This window comes from Hylaeus anthracinus, unplaced genomic scaffold, assembly GCF_026225885.1.
Source record: "Hylaeus anthracinus isolate JK02 unplaced genomic scaffold, UHH_iyHylAnth1.0_haploid 11989, whole genome shotgun sequence".
In the NCBI taxonomy this organism is placed as follows: domain Eukaryota; kingdom Metazoa; phylum Arthropoda; class Insecta; order Hymenoptera; family Colletidae; genus Hylaeus; species Hylaeus anthracinus.
In genome coordinates this window covers 11,372,316-11,397,168 of record NW_026534337.1, presented here as the reverse complement: position 1 = coordinate 11,397,168, position 24,853 = coordinate 11,372,316, and the positions used below count along the sequence as shown (strand labels likewise).

General features: G+C 44.1%; 1 protein-coding gene across 9 annotated transcripts in view; it reads right to left on the bottom strand.

The window, feature by feature from the left end:
• LOC128887785 (band 7 protein AGAP004871-like) overlaps positions 1-24,853 on the bottom strand; it is a 207,098-nt gene that overhangs the window by 94,379 nt on the left and 87,866 nt on the right. For 3 of the 9 annotated variants that reach the window (XM_054144109.1, XM_054144105.1, XM_054144106.1), the window contains exon 1: positions 23,502-23,692. The exons of 1 other annotated variant lie outside the window; for it this stretch is intronic. In XM_054144109.1, the coding sequence (XP_054000084.1) occupies positions 23,502-23,604 (103 nt within the window). In that variant the 5' untranslated portion in view covers positions 23,605-23,692. Of the gene's footprint in view, positions 1-23,501; positions 23,693-24,853 lie in introns of those variants that run through there. 5 more of the 9 variants (XM_054144110.1, XM_054144112.1, XM_054144111.1 and 2 more) reach the window with 4 other exon arrangements.

Genomic DNA, 24,853 nt, shown 5'->3' with positions numbered 1-24,853 from the left:
CATAGCCTATATTACTCCAGAGACAGCAAGAAAACTACTGTTAAAATTTTCTATCAATCGGTTAACTATTTTTTGAAATTTGTGTGTACATACAAACAAACGCTGTCTCTTTATATGACAACAAGAGTAAGATAACACTTTGTGAGAGACATCCTGCTACAGAAATTGTGTAAAATAAAACTATAAAAATAGAATAGATCGCACTGCTTCGCGCGCGAATATTTTAGAATATCCCAAAAGGAAAACTGAACAGCTCCAGGAACGAGTGACTCGGCTCTCAGGCCCGACACGCCTTTCGCCACTCCGCTCGACAATCGAGACGGCTAGATGAGAAATTTCATGGATTCTTTCGACTCGAAAACCATCTCTCCACCTTCTCTGTGTATCCGTCCAGCCCGAAGGCGAGAGGTCCGCTCCAGACGATTGTCGGAGCGATGACAAAAAACCTTTCTTTGAAAGCGGTTAATCGCTTTCTGCAGCAAGAACGATACCCGAATGGTTCCCTCCTCGATGGAACGGACAATGTACCGGTGACTCGAACGTTCGTTCGCGTACCATTCGAATCTATGAATCCTTTGATGTCTCGATGAAAGGACTCGAGCAAAAATTCTGTCAACGAGTACCGCCATGCAAACTCTTCCTCGATTTCTATATTCTTATTTTTTTTTAATTTAAAATTCTCCTTTCACGTTTTATATACCCGTTCTCTATATTTCACCATTTTTGGCTTTGATTACGGTTGACACCGTCCGAAAATAGCATTCCACGCAAAATACGATGCAAATCGAAGCGGATCTGGAGAGTCCTCGTCGCCGTGAAATTACGAATTTCGTATTATATGTACCGGGATCTCTTATATTCCAGCCGGATTTCAAAAGACAGAACAACGTCGGTGCTCAAAATGAAAGCGTTCCCTAAAAACTGCCGTTTTCCTTTAGCACAAAGGACCGTCTGATTTCTCAAAGGGCGATTTTCACCCTGGAACTGGAACGGGCACAAGAAACCCCGGTCTGGCCTTCGCGCTGGCGGGAATTTTAACAAAAGGGGTAGATTACTCTGAACGAGAAGGAGCTCGCTGCTGGATACCCGCGACGATGAAAACGCTGGAGGTTCATCGAGCGCTCAACGATTCTGCGTAACAAACGCTCGAGAATCCCGCTACGGAGAAATATCGAGCCTCGTCCTTCCTAAAATGCTCTTGAGAAGAAACGTTCGCGTAGACGTTAGAGAGAAGATCAGAATTGCGCGACTGTTTCTTAATAACGAATAGCTACTCCCTGCCGACATAAATTTCGAGATAGTACTTTAGATATTATTTGAGGCTTAGCTGAGTTATTTGTGCGAGTCCTTGTTCTTCGAAAGATTTTTCAAAAGTGACAGGCCGTACTTCCCGATGCTTGAAATGTCCCAGTAAAATTGCATTGTATTTTTAACCGACTTCGAAAAGGAGGAGGTTACTCGATTCGACGTGTATACTTTCTTTTCTTCTTTTCTTTTGTAGTTATTCGCGAGTGGCCATGAATAATCCGTAGCAAATTGAAAGTGTTAGCGCAGAATCCGAGCTCCCCTCTGTCGTCTGCCGCTTCCGACTCGTTTCGCCGGTTCATCTTTCATTCCCTGCGAGCACCTTTTCTTTTTAGAGCTCGGTCTTTACTCGAAAGAAGTTTCGTTTACGGAAACGTCCGACTGCCTTTCGCGAAATGAACTTTTAGCTCAAAGTAGCAGTTGGTAGTAGACGTAATTGTGCCATTTAATGTATTCTTTGTACTATCGCTTCGCGACAGTTAACTCCGCGAGGAAGTTACTATTAATAATCAATGCTCTCTTCGATTATTTGCTTTGAGACCAACGACGAACTTTCGTGCCTATCGAAATACTCGGAAACAGTTTTAACGAACATTTTGGGGGCAACTTGAAATTTCAGATGTCTAGTGATAAAATGGAAAACAAGCCTGAGGGGTCATTCGAGCAGCCTAAACCACGCGACAGGGAGCACGCACCTGTTGCAACGCCTGCGTTAAAAATGCAGGCTTGATTCGAGCGACGAACGGCCTCACCGAGACCGAACGATATTTCTGGATCGTTACTTCCGCCTTAGTCGGCGGCTGGAGATACGGAGGAGCCTGTACTCTTTTTTTGCGGGGAGGCTGGGCAAGAGATCGACGCGACCGAATTGATTTACGAGCGAACTTCCTGCTAGCGATCCTCCCGCAACCTTTAGCTCTCGACTGTGTCTGCGCGAAATGGGTTTCGAAATCGTATTAGGATACCGCCACTAGCCAGACCGCCGCCCACAGACTGTCCGGAACAGCGTGCGCCGACCAGAAGATATTTATCGATTCCATGTCTTTGTGTGCGGATGATTCCAATAACGAAAGAAAATTGCACGTGGCGCTTTCGAACTGAAGACTCGCGTTAAAAGCGTAGAATTTCCATTTGTATAAGTTCTAATAAGCTTTGCGCCGATCCAAAGGATGAGGAAACGTATTCCGGACTAAAGCAAACAGAAATTAATAGAGCTGGGAGAAAGAACGAAAGATAAAGTATCCGGCGTTTAACGGAAGCATAGGTTCGCGAGTTATGGATATCGGAGGTAAGAAAGTTGAATTTTCCCATGCCTTTGAGGAGAAGATCAACGGGGACGGAGGGATTGTAATTTTTCTGCAGGCACGAGGTATGTTGCGCGAATTCAAAGCGAACGGGAAAGACGGCAGCGTCGATATCCGCTGGAAATATCGGCTTCTTCGCGCCAGGCTCGAACTCCTTTCCCTCAAAACTCTTCCCCGAAGGAAGCTCATTTTTTGCGAAGAAAGCCGAGTTTGAAAAACGTGTGATTCTATTCTCTCTACGACCTTTTTTTTTAACTCATCGTTGGCACAATCATTATATCGTCGCTATAAAAATGTCTATAGTTTTCTTTATTAAATATTTCTTCTAATATATTATTATACGTGGAATATATTTCTTGAACTCACGGGAGTTTATTCCTTTTAGATTCTGGATCCAAAGCTTATCAAGCGCCTGCAAGCCTTCAAGAGCGTTACTTTCTCCCGTGGAATATGTTTTTGATACTCCGCGGCGTCAGAGGAACGAAAAAAATGTGAATGCTTCTGAACCCGAGTATGAGAATACCTCCTCTGTGAACGCGCCATTCCTGATGAAGATAAAGAGTAACGAGAGACGACGAATAAATAACGACGGAAAAATCCGGTCCCGGCGGAATCGTTCTTCGAACAGAGGACGAGGCGTTTGAAATTTTTATACCGCGAATATAAGCACAAACGGAAGGAACGGTTGATTTTAGCGTAACAAAAGTACAACTCTGGTACCCACGGGGACGAGAACTTCCTCTCGGTGGGCACTCCTCGCCGCGAGTCGAATGTTTCATGGATTTTTCCATCCAAAGAAAATTCCCCGCGACGAGCGCAGTTTTTACTTCTTTTCGAGGGATCTTCTCGGGACGACTCGCGAGGTACCGTTCCTGTAATTTTAATAACGAGGGCAGTGTACGCCTCGCTTTGATCCCAGCCTTTTCAAGACCACGCAACGCGTAGCCTTCATTTACGAACGACCACGTTGACACTCCATTAAACGCGTGGGCCAGAGATTCCGTCGTGCCGAAATCATTTCAAAGCTGATTATTTTACCTTCAAATGTTTTCTTCGGCGCGAACTTCAAAGGCGCGCGACATCAAACAAGCCACGGCGACGACTCAATTACCGCGGATTTTAATTAACACGTTACTCGAGGGATGGGACTCTATAGGTGGCTATCGAGTTCATTTAGTTGTTGCAATAAGAGAAAGGAATTTCTTTTGCAAAAGTGTTTGCAAAGCTACTTCTACTTCTGCTGCTCCAATTTCAATCTATATGATAATCACGCGTTTGAAACTTCAGGAGAGCATTCCGCGAGCATCTAATGCAATCGTACAATTGGACTATTACATCGTGACCGAGACTCCTTGTCTGAGACGTTCCGAGGGAACCAGAGAATAAAATGATTGCCGGTAGTTTGTGCACCAGCGCGGCGCGACGTACTGTTTCCGGCAGTAGCGCGATTTATACAGAGTCAGACGTCGAACGATGGTTTATCTCTATCGCGGCGTCGTTAACGCAGGAGCCAGACTGTCGTACGATTATCGCTACGACCAAGAGGGCTACCTTAAAGACCCTATCGCAATCTCTCTGTCGATGTAATCGCTTTCAATTTGCTCTAGAATCGCGCGCAGCTAAATCCACGGTGTAATATATATATATATATATTAGTCCCATGCTTTCGATGCATAAAAATCCTCGATCTATCTACGTTCAATTATTCGATCGCAAGTATTAGTAACGATCCTGAACTTTGGAGCGTTTAGAGCAGAGGCTGGCGCCGTAGTCAGCAATCAAGGAGACGTTGCTCTTAATGATTTCTGTCGGGTTGCCGCGTCATTAGGCAGCCTCGGTGAAACGAGTTTTCGGCTGGCGCGACGTTTATCTCGGGAACGAACGGAACGGCTACGTGAAAAGCGTGTAACGCGATAGGCGGTCATTTGAAACTGGCACAGGAGAAAAAAGAATAGCGAAAGAAACGCGGCTAGTTTTTGCTCGCCTCCATTCAGAGGCGAAATAGGAATACTTCGTAAAATTAATCACGCGTCGCGCGGTTCGTGCGCGAACGAACAATTACCATTCAGCGTGTTCGCGAGCGAGAATATTGTAATTAGCATAGTGTATTAGACTTAACGAGCTGGCGATGAACGTTCTTGACTCTTAACAGAAAGGTTGTTCTCGGGGACGTTATATGAAGTTACAATTTTAGAATAATGTAGAGGAAAGGAAACTGACTCATTTATCTAAAATATGTATAATAAACATTAATGATAATATACATGTTGTAACATTCAGAAGGTACGACGCTTTCATTTATAATGAAATAATATTTCTATTTTTCTGTATCTATGAAAATATGAATTTGCATGAACATTAGCAAGTCTACCAATATTCTTCGAGTCCTACAGCATACGACCGTTTCGATAATAAATTGATTACGAAGCAATCTCGTTTCGATTCGTTTCACCTGAAATTGTCTTCGAAATTCCCAATACGTTTCTACCTCAAAAAACTAGCATCATCCTTGTCAATTTAAATTTCAATCCTGACGAGTTCTAGCCCTGTAAGTCTGAAAATCCAACGCGGGACTCAAACAAATAGACCTACTTTACGGTTTTGCGCCTTCGAGGCTGTCTTTGATATTCTCGTCAGGGGACGAATTTCGCCGGTGTCCGTCGTTGGACAGCCTCTGGCCTCCTGGTGCGCAGCGACCGCGCGTCTACGCTTCCAGGAAGTGTTTGGTAATCAAATTTCTTGGACCGTGGGCGAATCTGTAGGAACCGGACTTCGCGAATGCCAGGAACATTTCCCCGGAGGTCGGATTCAATTTCGTCCAGACTGAGACGCAGAATTTCGCAGTCGTGGCTCTAAGCTGCCCCGTAAACTCGCGCACGAACGAAACTCGAGCAATAAGGCTCCGTCGACTGTCTGCCTTCGGATATACCGGGCGCGGGACGTAAAATAGAACGAGCGTCCCAGACGGGACGGGACGAGGACGAAAAAGAACGCGGATAAGTAAGTAGGCAGATCGATGGGTGGACAACTCGCGGTATCTTTTGAGAGACTGCTGCCACGACGAACGGGAACTTTCGCTAGACGGGACGAGTGAGACTCAGGGAAATCGATAATCGATGGCGGAGAAATCGAGAATTAAGGAACGCCAAGAATATCATCGGTGAAAGTCGAAGCCGAGGGAAGAGATTTATGTTGCGAGGGAAATGGACGACGAGGAATTTGATACCGCGTAATCGGTGATAAGCAACTCGATGGTGTATACGCAGTGCCTAAGCGACGACGCCAGGATTTGCATTGAGAAGATCGATGCTCCGGGGGGAGGAAAGTTCAGCTGCTTTCCACAGGGGATTAGCAGGGTGGGAACTTTTATAGGCTTCGTTATTGGCTCGAGTGTACTGTCTGAATTTGTTTAGTCCAATGTTTTTGCTGTGTACGTGACTGGAGTAAATAAAGAAATGATTAAAGTGGATAGGTACGGGTACAATCCTTGCCAAAATAAAAGGCAAGGAGTATGATTTAAGAAAAGAACGGGCAGAATTTAAAAATGGGATGTGAAAACATAATGATCACTACTGGGTATACTACAGGAGTTTAAACTAATATTTTGTACTCTGTACGTGATGTGAAAATGAATAAATAAATTATTAAAACGGGTAGGTACAAGGTACAAGGAGTATGATTCAAGAAAAGAACGAGTAGAATTTAAAAAAGGGATCTGAAAACATACTGAACACTACTGGGTATACCACAGGATGTCATAACAATCACGAATTGATTTAACTTGTCCTCCAGTCCTCGACAGAAAACTATTTAAAAGAAATTGGATTTCCTTCGGGTAGAGAAGAACAAGAACAGAAATCGTATTTTATAATTCATTTAAAAGAAAAAAGAAGTGTCTCGACGACTGAGAACAAAAATGTTATCCACCCAATTTGCTTCGGAACACCTTCAAAGAAATCTAATAAGAGCACGACTTTTTCCTAGCGTTCCTAATGGAGACTTTAAGAAGTTCGGGAGATCCATCGGACGGGAAAGTTCGTCACGGCGTGATGTTTACCGTGATGTCGAACGCCGGCATTATTCGATTTCGCGACGCTTCCGAGTTCCGCGAAGTTCTAAGCTAACTTCTTCTCGGGAATGTTATGAGACGTCGAACACTATCCGTGGTATATGAATCGAGCACGGTACGGTGGAAATACGAGCGAAATACAATTGGTACCAGACAGCGACTCGACGCTTCTTTCTGTCCTATTTTCTTTCCACTCTTCCGTTCCCATTCTGCGAGAATTTTTCGCCGCTGGACAAAGACCGCGGCTACTCCACGGGCTCATCAAACGACTCTCGAGGCGGATCTTAAAATTTAAGTTGACCCCGTAATAAAAACAGCGCAGCCCCGAGCCAACTCGTCCGAGTTTCTACGACTGCGAGAATTCTTCCTTCCTTCCTTCTTCGTCTTCTCTTCCACCAAGGTGTTCGAAACTCCGCGAAAATGGTTAACGGATAATCCGACTATAGTCTGGCGAGTACAATCTTATTTCCGCTTAAACGATGCAATAGGAGAATAAAAGCAACTCGTTCGTGATTGATTCGAAAGATTCGGAATCTAACAACCGACGCTGGCTCAAGCTTTTCGTCGCCGCATCATCGGATAGGTGTCACAACAGCCCCTATTCAACGTTCGGGCGACTGTGGAGCAATCATCTACTTGATCCCATCATCCAAATAGGACAGACGCTCTCAAATGTCCCCGTGCCACCCATTTTTGTCACAATGCGAACAAAAGGAACCGATACCATCTGCCACGCACTCCTTCCACTGTTCCCAAACGGTCCCAAACGTGTCACCGTGGAAACACGCGTTCTGATCTCCGACTTGCCTGCACGAACCGTCAAAAAAGCTCGTTTCACGGTACGGTTATCTCGTTCGCGCGGACACGAAAGTTCGGCCTGCACCCAGGACCTGTCAGGCCGTAACAACAGGAGGGACGGCGAAAACGAAACGGAGCGCGATGGTTAAACACGTCTGTCTAGCTAGATCCCCCACTTAAATAAAATTCAAGGCAAAAATTGCGTAATAATGCACTATTCGTACGCTCTTCAAATCCGTTGGGCGGATAATTAGCGCATAAATCCTGCACGTTTTTATGTCAATATTGCTTATCATTAATATTTGGTTGGTCTTACTGGCAGCCTACTTAGACCCCCCATTTAAATAAATTTCTTTTATAAACAGTGCATTATTATGCAATTTTTCCCTGAAATTTTATTTAAGGTGGGGGGGCTAGCTAGGCAGACGTTGGTAAAACGCCGTATCTTCGCTACACCGCGTGAACACAACCGTTTAGTATTTTTAACCGACTTCGAAGGGGAGGAGGGTACTCAATTCGACATGTATATTTTTTTTTTTTTTTTAATTACGAGACGAGTAGCCAGGTCGCATCTGAAAGGAGCCGCGTCGAAGCTCCTCGAGCCCGTGGACGAGGCAAAAATGTCGAGTGGCCCGCGCTGTATTAAGAACACCCGTGCACACGCGAGCCGTTCATCCGGCTTACAGAGACGGATGTGTCCCGGCTGAAAGTGACAAACTGGCGCATTAGTTTCGCGAATTTCTTGCACGAATGCATCCCGACCTCTGCCGTTGCAGAACACCTACAACGAAAGCTGCGTTCGCGCGCGGCAGAGCTGTCACTGGCATTGTTCGCCGAATGAATGATTAGGAATGGGTTTAAACCGAGTTCGACGTCGAGGGTAGTTCCCCGGAAAAGTGGAAAGTGGGAGCGTAGAGCCGTGACTGATTGAAGTGTGCGTCTGCCATTGGAGCCTGAGAAGAATGCCTCCGAGAGGGTACACTCCGAGCGAATCGGTTCTCGTCACTGGAGCGCCCTTGCTCGGGCATCTGATAGATATCGATGCGAAAGTATGTAAGGAGGAATATCTTTGACGGATAATATAAGGAGGGCTTTAGGAAGGGAGGATGGAAAAACTCTGTGTCTTAGTAAGTGGGGGATGCTGGTTGAAGGGACACGTCGGGAGCTTTATCTTTTTTGTAAATGGGAACAGGAGGTTCGAGTGACGGAAGGCACGAGGCGACAGGTAGCAGGTGCGTTATCAATCCAACGCTTCGAATTGACGGAATCAGCGTCTAAGGGAGAATATTATCCTTCAAAGATATTTCTCTTAAATAATAGACGCAATCGTCTTTGCTATCGCGCGAAATAAAGCGGAATCTTTCATTTTAATCTTTATCCTCTTTCCTAGAACCTTCCCCTCGCATTTCCATAAAAATATTAAATCGAATTCAAAGATACCAGGCATCTGGCTCCCTCGAGATTCATTCCCTTGGAACACGACGACTCTCTTTGCGTCGTCTTCGCGGCCATTCAGCCCCGGCTTAACGCTGTCAGCAATAATTTCTGTAACCGGGTCTTCGGAGCTTTCGCGGGACACGCTGTACAATCACCGACGCACGTCGAAGCATTCGACGTTAGAGCGGAGAACGATAAGTCGAAAATCGGATTAAGCCCGTCGCTAGCGATGACTGCGACGGGTTGCACCGGTTTGCAAATGACCCACGCAGCCCAGCGCGGACGCGTCGAACCGGCGGCGTGCGTGTGAGCGTGGAAACATCCACTGGGTCACTCTGCAATCCCGTCGACGAAACTTTGCCGCGACGAGTCAACGCCCGTGCTGATTGTAGCACTTCTCCCTGGCAATTGCGCCCCGGGCTAAATGCATTACGCGTCCATAAAACGCGCCGCCCCCGCAGTTTAACCGTTCGCGGGCCATTTTTTCTCGGCGCGGCTGCCGCGCTAAAAATCCGGGCTCCCCGTAAATACATCGGAAACGTTAACGTTAGTCCGCTGCGCGTGCCAACTTTCCTTCGCGCTTAACGACTGCGCCCAATTTTTTCGACTCCGTTTAGCGAAGAGTACCCCGATCCGTGATTTCAATGCGAGCCGAGGAAGAATTACTATACTCGAAGGTGCTTCGGATTTTTCCGAATCCAGTGGATCGCGGTTACGTTTGCTAATTGTGAAAATCAACCGCTATAATTCACGCCTCGCTAGTCGTCCGAATCCTCTTGTCACGTAACTCAGGGACGTTACAGCTCACGCGCGTAGATTGAAAAGATACTACCTTCTAGAACTATGCAATAGATTTAATTAACTAAATACAGACTCGCATATCGTAATCAAACTAAATAGTAAATTCTAGAATGTAAAGTAACTGAATTGCTTATAATTTTCTATGAGGATTGATTCCAATTACTTAATTAAATAAAAAAAAAAAAAAAGAAATTGTGAAAATTCATGCTGATTCATTGTCTACTCGCGAACAAAGACATCGCCCACCCAATTACGTTGGTATTTGCACACCGATGTCGAGAGAACGAGAAACCATCCGAATCGACGAAAGAGTCTCTTGAAAGAGTTTTTCAGAAAGTAGTTTGAAATGCATGTAGAAAGATCGAGTTCAATTTCGGAGAAGTCAGTTTTCTTCGGCTGGACAAGTTTCACGGGATGGCGAAGTTCGGAAAAAATTCGAGCGCGTAATCAAAGTTAAAAAAAAAAAAAACATTGTTTATTCTGAAAGGACGGATTTACGAACCGATGTGAACCGAGCAATGTTTATTCAGTGGTGCCGGCGCTATCCCGCGAACATCCGAGAAGAAAGTTCGGTCCCGCGATCCCCGAACGCTGCCAGATCATTTCACCTAAGTTTCGACGGTAATAAAACGCCGCGATGCCTGCAGACCTTTATAAAATTCATCGGACAAAGGATTACCGAAACCTTTCGAGATGGGGAGGGGTCGCGAATGTATATCTTGCACCTTCCAGCGAAACATACTCCCGGCCGCGACGTATATATCGTCGAATATATTGGAATCGCCGGGAACGAGAGGAATCCTATACGGAGACACCTAGGAGATCGTAAAATATTAAGTAGACACCATAACCCGCGGGATATTCCAGCCTCGGTACAGGAAAATATACCCGAATCGGTAAAAGTCAACGACGCGGAAGGAGACCTCGATTCATTGCCCCAGCTCGACCCATGAATATGTTTCGTTGGCGACGGGTCAATTCTGTCCAGAAACCTGTAATCGATTCGCAGTTCCGTCGCGATTGGATCATTCGGGACTAATTTAGGCCTTCGAAATTCAGAAATATTGTTTACCCCGAAATTATTATTAGTACAATCGAATGACCGACACAAGCCTGCCTCTAATAAGCTTCTAACCCTCAATCGACAGTTGCTGAGTCGAAACGACGAACTCCGTAAGTAGAATTGACGAGAAATGGTCAGACATGAACGAGTGTAGCGTACCCCAGACAATATTAACCCTTTGCACTCGAGGCTTTGTTTTCTGGTATCCATCAGCAACTCGAGATGTTTCTTAGCATTCTATTGCCATGAATTCTAAGCTATCTAGATTTGAGAATAAGGTCACCTTTACCTCACCGACAACACATTTTATTGACACTTGGAGTTCCAAAGAAATTAAACCTAAAGGCAACCTAGTGGTGACTGAGAGTCACCTCTCGAGTGCAAAGGGTTAATACTCTCCTTTCCTGAATATTTCCCTGACGTGAAAACTCCCAAAGTTGGAGAGGAGCTTTTTCGGTCGGATGCGCGACGTAAGGTATCCGTGGTGGACGCTTATTGACTGTTGGACGAAGGTAATTCTCGACAAAGAGCGCTCGGAAGCGGCGCGGGTTACTCTTATCGGGAATCTCCGGTACTCGGGCCACGGAGGACGAAGGGGGCGTACAGGAGGAAGGCAAGAAAATGCCAATAACTTTCGATCCGCATCGGGCATCGGGCATCGCGAGGGCCATCGCTCGTAAAACGTCCAGCGGATGCTTCTGTAACTGCGGGCCGTGCAATAAAATGGTGGCAACGCCGAGCGTTACGCGTTATTACGCCGTATTCGGGCATGCGCCGCGTCTCTTTCCTCCGTTTATTTCGACTTTTCCTAATCGATACCCTCGTCCGGGGTTCGATCTTGATTTCTTCCGGCAAACACGTCCGAAAGAGCCGGGGATCGCTTTCGAACGACATACGTGGAATTTTCAACGCTTTGGAACTCCCATTTCCTAGCCTTTCCCCTAAGCAGAGATGCATGGGTTTCTATTTGGATAATAGACGTCGAATTAAAGATAGAATCTAGTCTTAAAATAAGAGGACCCGAGGAAGAGAAATATTCCGATGGAAAGTGTAATAAAATAATTTTTGGAAAAAAAATATAACCGACTTCGAAAAATATTAAATATGCACTAAAAAGTCTTGGATCATTTTATCAACGACACCAGAGGCAGAGTTAAGCTAGAATTAGAATCCTACTTGTCCCTCGGTCACGAAAGTGTGCCCAGCAGTTTGCGAGACAAGCTCGTCCCCCGAAAAGAACAAAAGGTCGATATAGTAGGAAGGCAACGCCGGGCGATATAGTTTCCCGCTAAATAAAGCGAAACCAGAAAAATACTCGCGTCTATGTCTTTGTTTCATTCCGTACGCCGAGCACGAACCTTGTTTATGTCATGTACGCTTTTCCTTCTGATATCGGCGATATTTGTCAGAGTTCTGTCCAAAATGGAGAAGCGATGCACGTACGAATACGTGCATCGTGTTTCACCAAACGATCACTTGACGCGGCTCTTCGGTTCTCTATTTTCGTCCGGTTCCAGCGTGAATTCCAGCCGCGTTCTAACCTCCTTTAGAAGCGACACCGTTTCCGTTTCGTCGCGAACGACGGTGACCGATTTCGAGAATCTAGGTAGGCGCAATATTACAAAGGACACCACCGTGGACTTTTTTGCTGAATTAAATTACGTGGTGACAGATTAACCGTTCGATTAATCGTTAACCATTAAGCAACAACCACGTGCGAGACTCGTGTTTCACCAAACGATCACTTGACGCGGCTCTTCGGTTCTCTATGTTCGTCCGGTCTCGATATTCGGGGCGAAACTGATTATCACGAGCCTGGCCCGGACTGTTGGAGCTGAATTTGTAGCTTAAGGGAGTATCCTGAATTAGGAGGCCTGAAAGTATTTCACTTTATTTTATCACTTCAAAGTGATATCTTTTTTCTAAAAAGACACGTTTTTTTCAAACTTGACAAAATTTCAAACGTCACAATTTTTTTCTGGTTTTGTCTATTTCAGACCAAAAATACAACCCGCATTTTGCTCGTCGATAGGAGATTTTAATTGCGATGTGCTCTACAAATGTGCGTCACAGTCGACTTCAATATTTCTTGCTGAACAAATTTGTACAGACTATTGAAATATATATATGGAAATAGTTTAAAAAGTTCGATAGATTTAATTATTTTTTTCCATTCTAAAGAAATTCTCCAAGAAATACTTTTTTTAGGCCTCCTAATTCAGGATACTCCCTCAGAGGGTTGAAGCTACCATGAAGCTACCATTGAAGCTATCTTTATCGGATATGGAATTTCCATGCTACGCGAATAATTTAATAGAGAAGAATTCCTGGAGAACCGACGCAATTATTAACGAATTTTTTCGGCTTCGACCAGTTTCGAACACGAAACGCTTCCGTTCCGTTTCGAGAAAAATCGCGATTCGTCGAAGAGCACCGAATCCACGCGAGGGAAAGAGAGAGACACGAGGGATTTGCACCGCGCGTCAAGGCATCATACGGATAAACGCAGCCGACTGGCTGACAGATGCAACTCATAGCATGCATCAAGTCTGGTGCGACTGACAGTTTTGTACGAGCACTTCCGTTATTGGTCGAGCACCGAAAAGCTGGTACAAGAGGCAATGCGGTTGCCTCTGTCACGCTCGACGAGATAAAGTATCGCGCGATAAGAAGTCGGCTTTATCGATATTAAAAAATTCCTTCCAACGAAAACCGAGCGAGGCTTCCCGCTGGCGCCGTCGGGAAAGTATCGATGCTCCGAAGTCTCGATTCCCCACGCGCGTCATTTTTACATCGACGGCGCCATTTCTTCCCAGTTTTCGCATTCATCAAATTGTATCTTTCTTTCGCGACTTTTGTACATATTACCGGTAAAATAACTTTCTTCGTTTCGATGCTTTCGTGCAATTTCCTTTGTACGTTAGCATTAGTTTAAATTATTTTAGGCCTGCTAGTGTAATATCAAATGATCTAATCCTACGAGTCGATCAATTTCAATTAATCCGCGAACCCCCATTAATGTAAAGCATCGTTAAAATAAAAGAATCATTTTCGAGAGTACGAAATAAAATGACGTAGGATTTTCTTCCGGGCCGCTTATCCGATTTACGGTAGGATCGCGATCTCGTTTACCCGGTGGTCCGTATAAACGAAAGGAACACGTAGAAGCGAGAAGCAAACGGAGGGAATAAGGAAGAAAAATGAATCGCAATATCTCTGGCCAACAATCGAACCGCGTCGCATCTTCCTAGCGAAGAAGCCGAGCGGAAACCGTCGCTCGTTAAAGACTTTTTGCGTTGGTGCTCGCGACACGAGTCGAGGAACTCTCGGGTCCACGACGCTGGTAGACGTTCTTTAATGAACTAAAAGCGCATTTATCTCGATCTCTCGTGGAAAATGAAGATAATCTCGGGCCCCCTCTCAAAATCTATCCTTTCGACGACAATGTCGAATAAGTCGAAGAATTAAGGCGCAAACAATCGCAGTTAAGAGACAAAGACTCTGAAACGCAAACCGGAACCAGTGCGTCGCGACGGGAACGAGTTTCATTAAAATTTTCGCTGGCGTGAAAGGGAAACCGAGTTACGCTCCGACGAATAAAAGGGTCGCTGGAAAAATCGGGGCGAAGAAAGCGCGGCTGGCGAACAATGGCGGCTCGAAAACTTCGACGAGCGTTCGAACACGGAACTCGCGGTTTCGCTCGACAATCAGAGACTGATAGCGAACATTTCTACCGGGTGTGAAATTTTGATTTGTAAAGCCCCGTCATCCGTACGCAGCGATCGACGAGCTAAACCATTGCCAACCTTGCTCTTCCATTTACTTCGGTACTGTACGCGCCACGGTCGAGCACTCCCACGCGTCCGATTCGTGTTTCTCGTGTTCAACCCTGAATTCCCGGGCTACAAATCTGCCACACGCGTCGTCATTAGAGCCCGCCTAGCGGAATGCTCGCAGATAGAAACCAGTTATGACGCGGTAAGGAACAACAGACGCTCGCAAAGTACATCCTCGCGCAAACTTTCTTGTTGTCGGTGGCTCATTGTTAAGGCGTCTACGCAGACACGCTCGATACTGTCTCGTTAATCATTCGCGATCGAGCTCGTCCGTTAATGGTTACCCTTCTGAGAAGATCGTGTCTAACTCCGTTGCTAATTACTCATCAATTTCTTAAGATTTCGCTATTCGAACTTACGAACGCTTGGCTTATTAACAGTTGGTTATTCGAAACTACCGAGCTTCGATACTACGATGTATTACAATTACTGTATTACGCTTGTTGTTTAATGTATCGTGTATTATCGTATTTGTAATGTTAATTCGCACAGGCGTGCGTATCGCTAACGATCCCGTATGGGGTTGCAAAGGGTAATAATAATAAAGAAATGTAATTCACGACCTGGTTATTCCATTCTCGATGGGCTGCGTTTCAGCGAAATTAAAATCTGTAGGCGTTTTGGAGCGGCTTGTACCGTGGCCGTTGCCGTTTGTCATGTGACAAACACCTATCGCGATATTCGTCGCGATGCAGTTGTTAGCGACTGCCTTGCGGCGGGCCAGTTCATTCTCGGCTTTTGGAGTATTCGCATGCCGATTGATTTTGAAATAAAGATATATGTTATACGACATCCTGAACTAAAGTTTGTTAGACCACCCCCTACAAATAGAATCTAACGACTGCGATTTAAAACGGCAGTCGACTTGGACACGCGACAAACGCGCCCTTGATCGCCCCCTCTTTTACTTCTGCGTCCTTCTTCGTCTTCCTTCGGAGTTCGCGTTATACACCAACCAGAATTTAATATTGCCTTTTCGTACCGTGGATTCTGGCTGTACGCGCCGTCCACGACCCCTCGAGATACGCGGTATTAAACGCGGCGAAATAGGCGAGAAGAGACACAGGGGACGAAGAGGGGGTGGAACCAAGCGAAAGCAAGGGGGTGGAGAAGAGTAACTTCTCAAAATTCGTGGGTCGGACGATGAAAGTAAACGGTGAAAATATATTATACATCTGTATTTGCGCACGGTACAGCGGGAGGTCGGCCGAGTAATGCAACAGGGGGGTAGAGGGAGGGGTTAGAGTCGGCTATTATGTAAATTTTAATGCAATACCGGGCTCGGCTTCACTTCATTCCCCGTAACCGCCTTACATCCGCTATTCTGCGAGCCCGCTCCTCCCGAACACTTATAAAATTATGCCAGTCTCCCTTCTTTCCTTCTTTCTCTATCCTTTGCGGCCGTCTTTTTTCCTCCGCCTTTTATTTTTCATCTCTTTTCCTACTTTGTCCTGCCTCACGTATGGCCCGCCTCGCCCGATTCCCACGTACTTTTGAAAAATGAAATACATTCTCTTATCGCACCGCGCTGGTCATGCCAGCTTGATTAAACGCCGTTTATAGATCCAACCCCGACCAAGTACTACCGTGGCACCTCGCGACGACTTCCTCGTGTATTCTTCGAGTGCATCGGGAGTCGATCGAAAGTTTAATTGAAATTAGGAAGACGGAATCGGAATTAGTAGGCTCGAAATTGTTGCTAGCAACTGATTTCCGCAATTAGAATCGCAGGTACTGATTGCTGATCAATCGTCAACTCAATTATATTTTGTCCAACACCGCTTTAGTCTCGATGGTAAGCGTGTCAGCGTACATTCAATTGTTTATAATCTCGCGGATGATTGCTCGTGGGATGAGTGAATCCAGTTTGAAACCGAAACATACTCCAATGGGAACATTTGTTTAATCCGCCTTTTTTCGAAAAGTTTCGAGTTCGCGATTAAAACGTTATTTACTGAATTTTTCAAAAATTGTTTTAATGCAGGCGTCCATCTTGTTCATCATGCGTTCATCATGTAACTGTAACATGATACTGTACCATGATTATCACGATACTCCAACATGATACAGTATCGTATTACAGTATCATGTTATTATACAAATGAAAAAAAGCTTGCGCCGTCATCCAAAATCAAAAACGAACTTCATAAAATTGAACTTGAAAGTCACAAATGGGTTTCATAGCGTTTAACCAATACAGTGCCATGAGAAAATCGACGGTACTAATTAGCGCCCCCCCCCCCCCGGTAATTAAAGTGTTAAACTTGTAATATCGACTTGAACGCGTTAAACAATTTCTGTGGAGAATTCTGAGTGAACATGAAATTAGATGGAATTATGTTGACGCACAGACTTTGAACTCAAAACTATCTTTGGCTTCCCTCGTATTTTCACGACGATACCGGGATGTAGCGACAGGGATGTAACTACTGGAAACTCAACTCCTTCGTCAAGTAACACGGCTAATATTTTCATTGGCACGATTGCGGTGGGTTCATTCGTTACAAAAATCAAAGGGTGCTTCCAAAGTTTCGAGGTGCAGCGTGCATGGCGTGTATTGCGGAATAACAAACAAGACCGTAAAGCACCGTTGGCCACGTTGCTGATGGGAATTGCTCGCCACCCGAGCCGGCTGATTAACAGGCAAAATAAAAAAGAAAAAAGAAAGAAGAAATCGAAACAAGTTTTCCAATTACGGCCCGGCCAGACTCGTAATTAAGAAGAACGGGGCACCGTGTTCCGCGAGACTCGCGACCTCGGGATACCACCGTCGAAACCACGTCTTCGAAACTTCCTTTTCTCCCAGCTTTCTTTTTCTTTTACCTACCTCTCGCTATTCGGGGCGAACGTAATCGCCCCTTGCTCCCTTGCATTACCGGGAATTACCGGCCATTTCCCAGAACCGTGCTCCGACGTTGAAGCGCTTAAATCGTTTGTCTTCTAACTGGCTCGCAATTTACGATATTTTCTGAAAACGTTTGCCCCGCGGTGCCCCGTCGCTCTACGCGTCCAAGAACGACGGCTCCACCGTCGTATTTAATTAAGGGAAAATCCCGTCGATTTAACCGAAAACGCAGTTGGTCTCTAGCGAACGCCATCCGAGAGATTTGCCTCGCGATCCGGAGAACGTTTGGCCTGGTCCTCGTTTGTCGCGATCAATTTTACGAAGATTTCTTATTGGTGGACTGTAGATGTTAATTCGGGGTTCGTCCTTTTGGTGTTGGTGTAGACTTCGCCAGTAGTATAGAACCCGAGATTAACATTTCTTGCAATTGCTCGAGACTGGAGTTTCACGGGGACTCCGAGTACTTGCCTCGATGAAATGTAAAAATGGAGACGGCCTTGTCTTTCTATTCGCTTTCTTGGTTGGCTCGTGGTTGGTTCGTTCGATGATGTTAATTTTGTTAGGGGAAAATATATAAAATATCAGGGTCACCGAAAAGTAATCAAAATTTCTTTTTGCTGACGAAAAACATTTATCTATTAAAGAAACGTCAAGTACTAATCAAGAAAATAATTTCTATCATTTTCTATCATTTTTTCCCAGCGTAAAGGCAGTTCGATTCCCTTTTTAAAGGAGTCCTTCGGTTTTTCATTGAAAAACTTTTCCAAGTCCAAGACATTTTGATTACTTCCCTCCCCCCCCCCCCCCCCCGCCCCCTCCCAATGGATCTCCTTTTACAAGAGAAGACATACATTCCTGTACGTTTCTATTCTTTATCTCTAACTGTAGAAATATGAATTTATCTAAACATTCACAGTCCATCCATCAGATTTCTATTACCGAAGTAATGGTTCAAATGGAGTCGATTTACCAGAGTTAATCAGAAAGCTTAGAAAAAAAACGTCAGTCATAAGTATCGACGAAAAATATGAATAATCCCGTAACTTTTTGTAAACTCATTACTAACGTGCATGTAAACAGCGTTCAAAAAAGAAACCTAAAACACCCATCCGGTTTCCATGGAACCAACTCCCAAATAAACGACTGTATTTCGAGCAACCAACGTTCCACGAGCGCGGCTGAATCGTATCGTTAGCAACGGCCGCGCCAAACGATACCTGTGCATCCATGCTCCCCGAAAGAACCTCGCTGAAGTTTCACCGTATCGCCAGCCGCAGCCCGTTCATCGTTAATCAGTGAAACGATCCGGCCAAAGCGCAACGTAGCAAAACCGTAAAATGAAGAGCAAACCGAGTTGTTTCATTATTCCCGCGATACTCTTTGGCTAACCATCCCCGTCCGCCGCTTGTCCCTTCGTTTTCGCGATTAAATCCTTAACGGTACACAGCGAAGTTAAAACTCGCGGCGGTATTCTCTCGTTAAAAATTCCACGAGAAGAGGAAGGAGGAGGAAGGGAGGGAAACTTCTCAGTCATCGCTTTTTCCACGGCGTTCCTTCACCTTCTGACTGGCACAACTCCGACGGTTCCCGTTTCTTCGGTCACGGTTTTACACGCACCTCGGGGTTTAATGTCGCCCGGCTTCTTCGCTGGGAGCGGCAGATAAGCTTCTTCGCGGTTTCGAGTTGCCGCTACGGCGATATTTCTTGTTGAATCCTGCGGCTGCGATGATTTTAACGACTCCCCTCCCCCGCGAAACCCGGGCGAATGCTCCTTCGACTCCGAAATACGATTCGATAAAGTAGCTCGACTACTGGCTGGAGCGCCGAGGCCTTTCATTCCCTCGGATGCGACGACGGCACGGAAAACTCGCGAACGTGCCCCCTATCTCCCGGGGATCTTCGTCGGAGAACTGACGTGAAAACCGTGCCGCACGTTTCATCGTTATATGGATCTCGGACTCGAGAGATCGAGGCTGGGAGCAGACACTTCAAAAATTTCGATGTCTCTCTCGCTGATTCGCATTCGAATTTCGTCATTTCGTTTCAGGAGACAGCGATTATCGTGTAATGGAATGGAAACTACTTTAGGGGGACCCGAAAGTAATGGTTCGTAGTTATAGCGGCCTGCAATTCGAATTGATCTCGTTTTAATGAGTGGACTGTCGATGTTACGGCAAATGGAAATATGAGAGAATATAGACGGCGTCCACGCTAAGGTGTGACAGACGCATGTTTCAATAGCTATTGATGATACGAAAAAATTGTTTATGTGAAGAAAATTGTAATGTAAATTGCAGGATACAATGGGCCCTGTATTGTGGCGTAAACGAATTTTTTTTTTATATTATTAATTTAAAAGATAGGATGGTGAAGTGGGAAAGTCTCGATTTGAGTGATAAGTCATAAAAGCGGTCCTACGCGGCCACTCAAACTCGGACTTTTCCACTGAAAATCAGTAAATTTCGAAGCGTTCTATCTTGAAAACTCATAAAAATCGAGTAAATACATTAAGGGTCAATGAATTCGTCTTGGAAATCTAGTTGCATTTAAAAAAAACGAAACTTCACCATTATATCATTTAAATTGACAATATGAAAAAAAATTCGTATCATCAATAGTTATTGAAATATGCGTCTGTCACACTTTAGCGTGGACACCCTGTACGAGAATGTACGCAAATGCAGAACTGTATAAAATATTAGGAACGATACGCAACGTTACACTGACGTTTAGAAGATGAACTATACTCTCCATTCTTTATCTGTGAAACTATGAATTCTATCGACGAATACTATGTACATTCCAAGCTTTCGTCATCGATCCTAGACCTCCATTCCACGTACACCAGTGGAACGCACACGGAAAATATCGTCGACGTTCAGTCACTCCGATCCGACAGGCACTGGTCAATTCTTCGAACGAGTCCCCGTTGTCACGAGCAATAATACAAAGTTCGCAGAGAAAGCGTCAAAGAGGCTCGGATCCGAAGAAGCAGGATAAAAACGCGACGGCTAATATTCAATTCTCAATGAGAATAACGAAGGAGGACAGTGCGCCAGAAAATTGCAGAAAGGCCGAATCAATATTTTAATATAAAACCGTCGTTCGCGATAAACGCGGCGCGCGGCTCCCCCTTATTTATTTCTCCCTTTGTTGAGTCAACTTTGAATGTAATTTCTCTTGAAAAGGCGCAGCGAAAACGACTGCAAGTGTTTTAAACCGAATCACTGATTTTTCGAACCGTGGGGAATTCCGACGCGATAAAAAGGAGATTCAAGTAATTTTTTCAGCCTCTCTGAACTTCGTCATCGTTACGTGAACGTCCAACGTAATTTTCGAAACGGGCGCCGATTAAAATTGTAAGCTTTCTCGAGATAATGGAATAATAATACGAACGTTAATTCGACTCGACTCTGCCAAGGAATGAACTGAACCTTATTTGAACCTTATTTGAATTTTATTTGTAACGGTGAAAAATTATACAAGTTGACTGTAACATCTAATTTACTAGCCTTACTCTCGATTCTTGCTTTATATTACTTTGCATTTGCTTACGTAACACTCTTCAAAATAATGAATTAATTATTATCTCGTAATGGGGATCCCAGCAGTCTGTTGAGACGCTCTGTAGCTCCGGTACCTCGGGCTCGCTAAACCCTTACTGCAGCTACGATTAAACGTAGCTACAGCCCCTGAGGCAGTATTGGACATAATCGTAATCATAATTACGATCGTATGCGCAAATTTTTCTACAATTACGATCGTACTTTCGTGTGTATTCAGACATAGAAATTTTTCGTCTCAAAATCGACTTCAAATTCGTGTTTCTCACCCCCAAAAGAACCTAGAAAACCTTGATTTCATCAAAAATAAAAATTAAAATATTTCAGTTAAAATAATTCATGTCAATAAGACTCGGGCCTAGATAGGGTAACATTTTTAAATTTTTGATTTTGACGAAAGCATGGTTTTCTAAGTTTTTTGGGAAGAGGAACACGAATCTGAAGTCGGTTTTGAGGCAATAAATTTCTATGACTGAAAACACCTGAAAATACGATCGTAATCACAGAAAAATTTGCGATTGCGACTGTAATCGTAATCGTAATCGCAACTTTGAAACCTTTTATTACAATCGTAATCGTAATTATGATTACGACTATGCCCAACACCAACTTTATTTTTCCAATTTTCCGATACTTTCAAAAAATCAAATAAGAAATCGCAAAGTGTGCAGAGCACACGTCAACCTATTACTGCCTGCTGGTTTCCGTTAGTTCTTATATCGATTGACTCTACTCGCGAGGGGGAACACCGCGATTCGTCAAATAGCAGACTTTCAGCGTAAATCCTCACAACCAGCGTTTACGATAATCGACGTTGCGTGCATGCGTTCCTCTTGAAAAATTCCTATGCTTCGATATCGAGGAAATTACATTTATTTACTGCTAATGTCCTGGCTAAGTCCTGGCTTTTTTATTCAAGAAACAGGGGGATAATCTGATTTGCATAATAAGAATCGTCGATACGGTTCGTTGCGACCGCTGGGCGTGTAATTAAGCCACCGCAAGCGTTAATTAAATTTTCCTTGACCGAGTCGGTTGTCGATGCACCGACGTATCAATGCGCATTACGTCATCGATCCTGATATGCCGCGTTAAATTGAACTATGTAACTCTGTTGCATACCGCGTTTCGCGAATATACGCGCGTAATTTCGCGTGGGTAATTATTCCGGTTGCCGGAATATGTAATTGTGCAATCGGAAACGAAGGGACATTGGCAGAGAGTTAAAACAAGGTTCGCTTATTTTTAAAATGTTTACGCGTAGTTTTGGGAACGATCTGTGATGAATTTAAATCTCGCACAGGTGCGGATACTACTTTATGCGAACATGTAGATCAAAGCAGAGCGAATTGATATGGAAGAGTTAGTTGATCGAGCAACGAAAAGTGCAGTCATGCGGTCATTTATTTTTTAATTTTCTTACTCTTAATTGACTTATTCGATGTCTACACGAAATGGAGCGTATCCAAATCATGGGTTTCCAGGTCTTGGTCGTTATAAAAAGTTCTGTGCTGATCGAAGAAGAGCTTCTCCCTAATGATTCTTTGATGGGTGTGCTTTTTCAGACCGGAATGAATAGTCAAATAGAGAAATTAAAGGATATACTTCGCTCTTTCGATAGCGAATTTCGTGACAAAATATTTGACATTGGTTGAAAGGCTCTCTTTTAATTAATACGCGAAACAAATATTACTATGAAGTGCTTGAAACAAGGAACATTTATACAAGGTGTTCCGGGACTTAATAGCCAAACTTAAAAGATGGATTCAGGACAGTAAAGCAAACAAAAATTACCTGTAGAAATATGCCCGCAAACGTTTCGTTCAAGAGCTATTTACTTCTGAAGTTATTCTGTTATGAATTAGGAACAATAATTTCGAAATAATAAATTTATCTTTATTGCTTTTCATTCTTACAATTCTGTAACTTTAGAAGTCGATGAACGATCTTTCGAACGAAATGTTTGCGAGCATATTTCTAGAGGAAATTTTTGTTCGTTTTGTGGTCCTAAATTCGTCTTTTAGAGTTTGGCCATTTAATCTGGGAATACCCTGTACACAATAAACCTAAAAGACATACGTAGACCTCCCACGTCACACAATTGTAAATACAACAAACAAATTTCTGCTTTCACTTATTTAGAAAGCTAACCATAGCGACATAAGTGAAATGTATTCGTCTTTAAATAACCGTTGTCTCTACACCCGAGAAAACTAAAGAATTTATATCCTCGAATTTCCTCGTTCCCTTTAGCGATATGAATATTAAAGGAGGGAAAATAATGGCTGCACGAATTGACGGTGATGTGTGAAACATGGTATGAATTTTAACTTCCCGAGCTGTATTTGAGATCCCCTTCAAAAGTTCCCTCCCATGTCAGTCTCATATCCATGCATACATTTTGTCATTCTATTATTCCGAGCACTTCAATATTTACATTTTACCACACTTTTCGTTCCCATCTTTCTTATGCCACTCACCTTTTCCCTCCGCTCCTGATAACCCGGTCGTCGTGCTCCACAGTCCACACTCGCCACTGCCACTTTCGCAATATTTATAACGATACACTTTCGTTTTTATCATTACAGAGAGTTAACACTTTCGCAGAAAATAAATCGTTCAATTAATATGAAATTACGCCGAGTACACGCGTAAGACGGATTTCAAAAGCACGCACGCTGTCTCAAACAGGACTGACGACCTTATCAGTCCCTGGCCGCGATCGAGGGTCGATTCCGTCTCCCCTCTCCCATAGTTTTCTCTTACTTTGTACCACAGGTAGTTTCAACCATATGTACGCTCCGAGCGAGAACGATGGGTTTGTATACATTTTTTTCTAAAATCACCAGATGCTTGAAGCTTCATAACATAAAATTCCTGCGTACGTTACAATTAATCGCGGTACGTGAAATATTTTCAATTCTAATTTCCTTGAAACGTAAATCGTCGTTCACAAGAGCAATAGGCCAATCAGTAGAGCATCTTTGTGTGACAAACATACTAACTGCGAAGCGATCTTGCAGTTACATAAAAGGGAATACGTAGATTAACCCTTTGCACACGAGGCCTTTTTTTTAGTATCTACTAGCAACTCGAGATGCTTCCTTAGCATTCTATTGCCACAAATGCTTAGCTTAGGTTAAACTAATTCGAGATTTGAAAATTAGGTCACCTTTATCTCATCGACAATCATTTTATTGACACTTTGAGTTCCAAAATAATTAAAGCTGAACAAGCATTACTGCTGGTTGATTGACTGCGTCGAACCTAATGGTGACCGAGAGTCATCCTTCGAGTGCAAAGGGTTAACAACTCAATGCAAAAAAATCGTGATTTTTATCCTTTTTTGCTTATAAATTTTGCAATCGGTTTGCCGTTAGTATTTTTTGTCACAAAAACGTTGTTTCAATTCTCTACCGATCGGCCTACAACAATTGTAAATGAACTCTTCATCGTGTTCTACAGCTCTCCAAAGCCACTGGCAACATAGCGATAATGAAACACTGAATATCAATCCAGTTTCTACATAAAATTAAAAAGTTATCCGGAAAGTTTTAACGGGTTTCGGAGAGGGTTTGATGGACGTCGTCGAGTTTGAAACGCGTGTAATCTCGGGCGGTCTGGTCGTCCCTGTAAATTACGAGGTGGAACGTAGAGCACGGAAAACATGTCAGGGTGGTTTAGGTTATCAAGATTGCGCGAAATTAAAACAACCGACGCGCGATCGGTGGCGTCTGGTCGCCGTCAAAAAGATACCGATCGAACGCGGTCCAACGTGGCTCGCGTGCCGGCGTAAAATCGCAAACTATCGGGGTTCGAGGCTGGGCCTAAA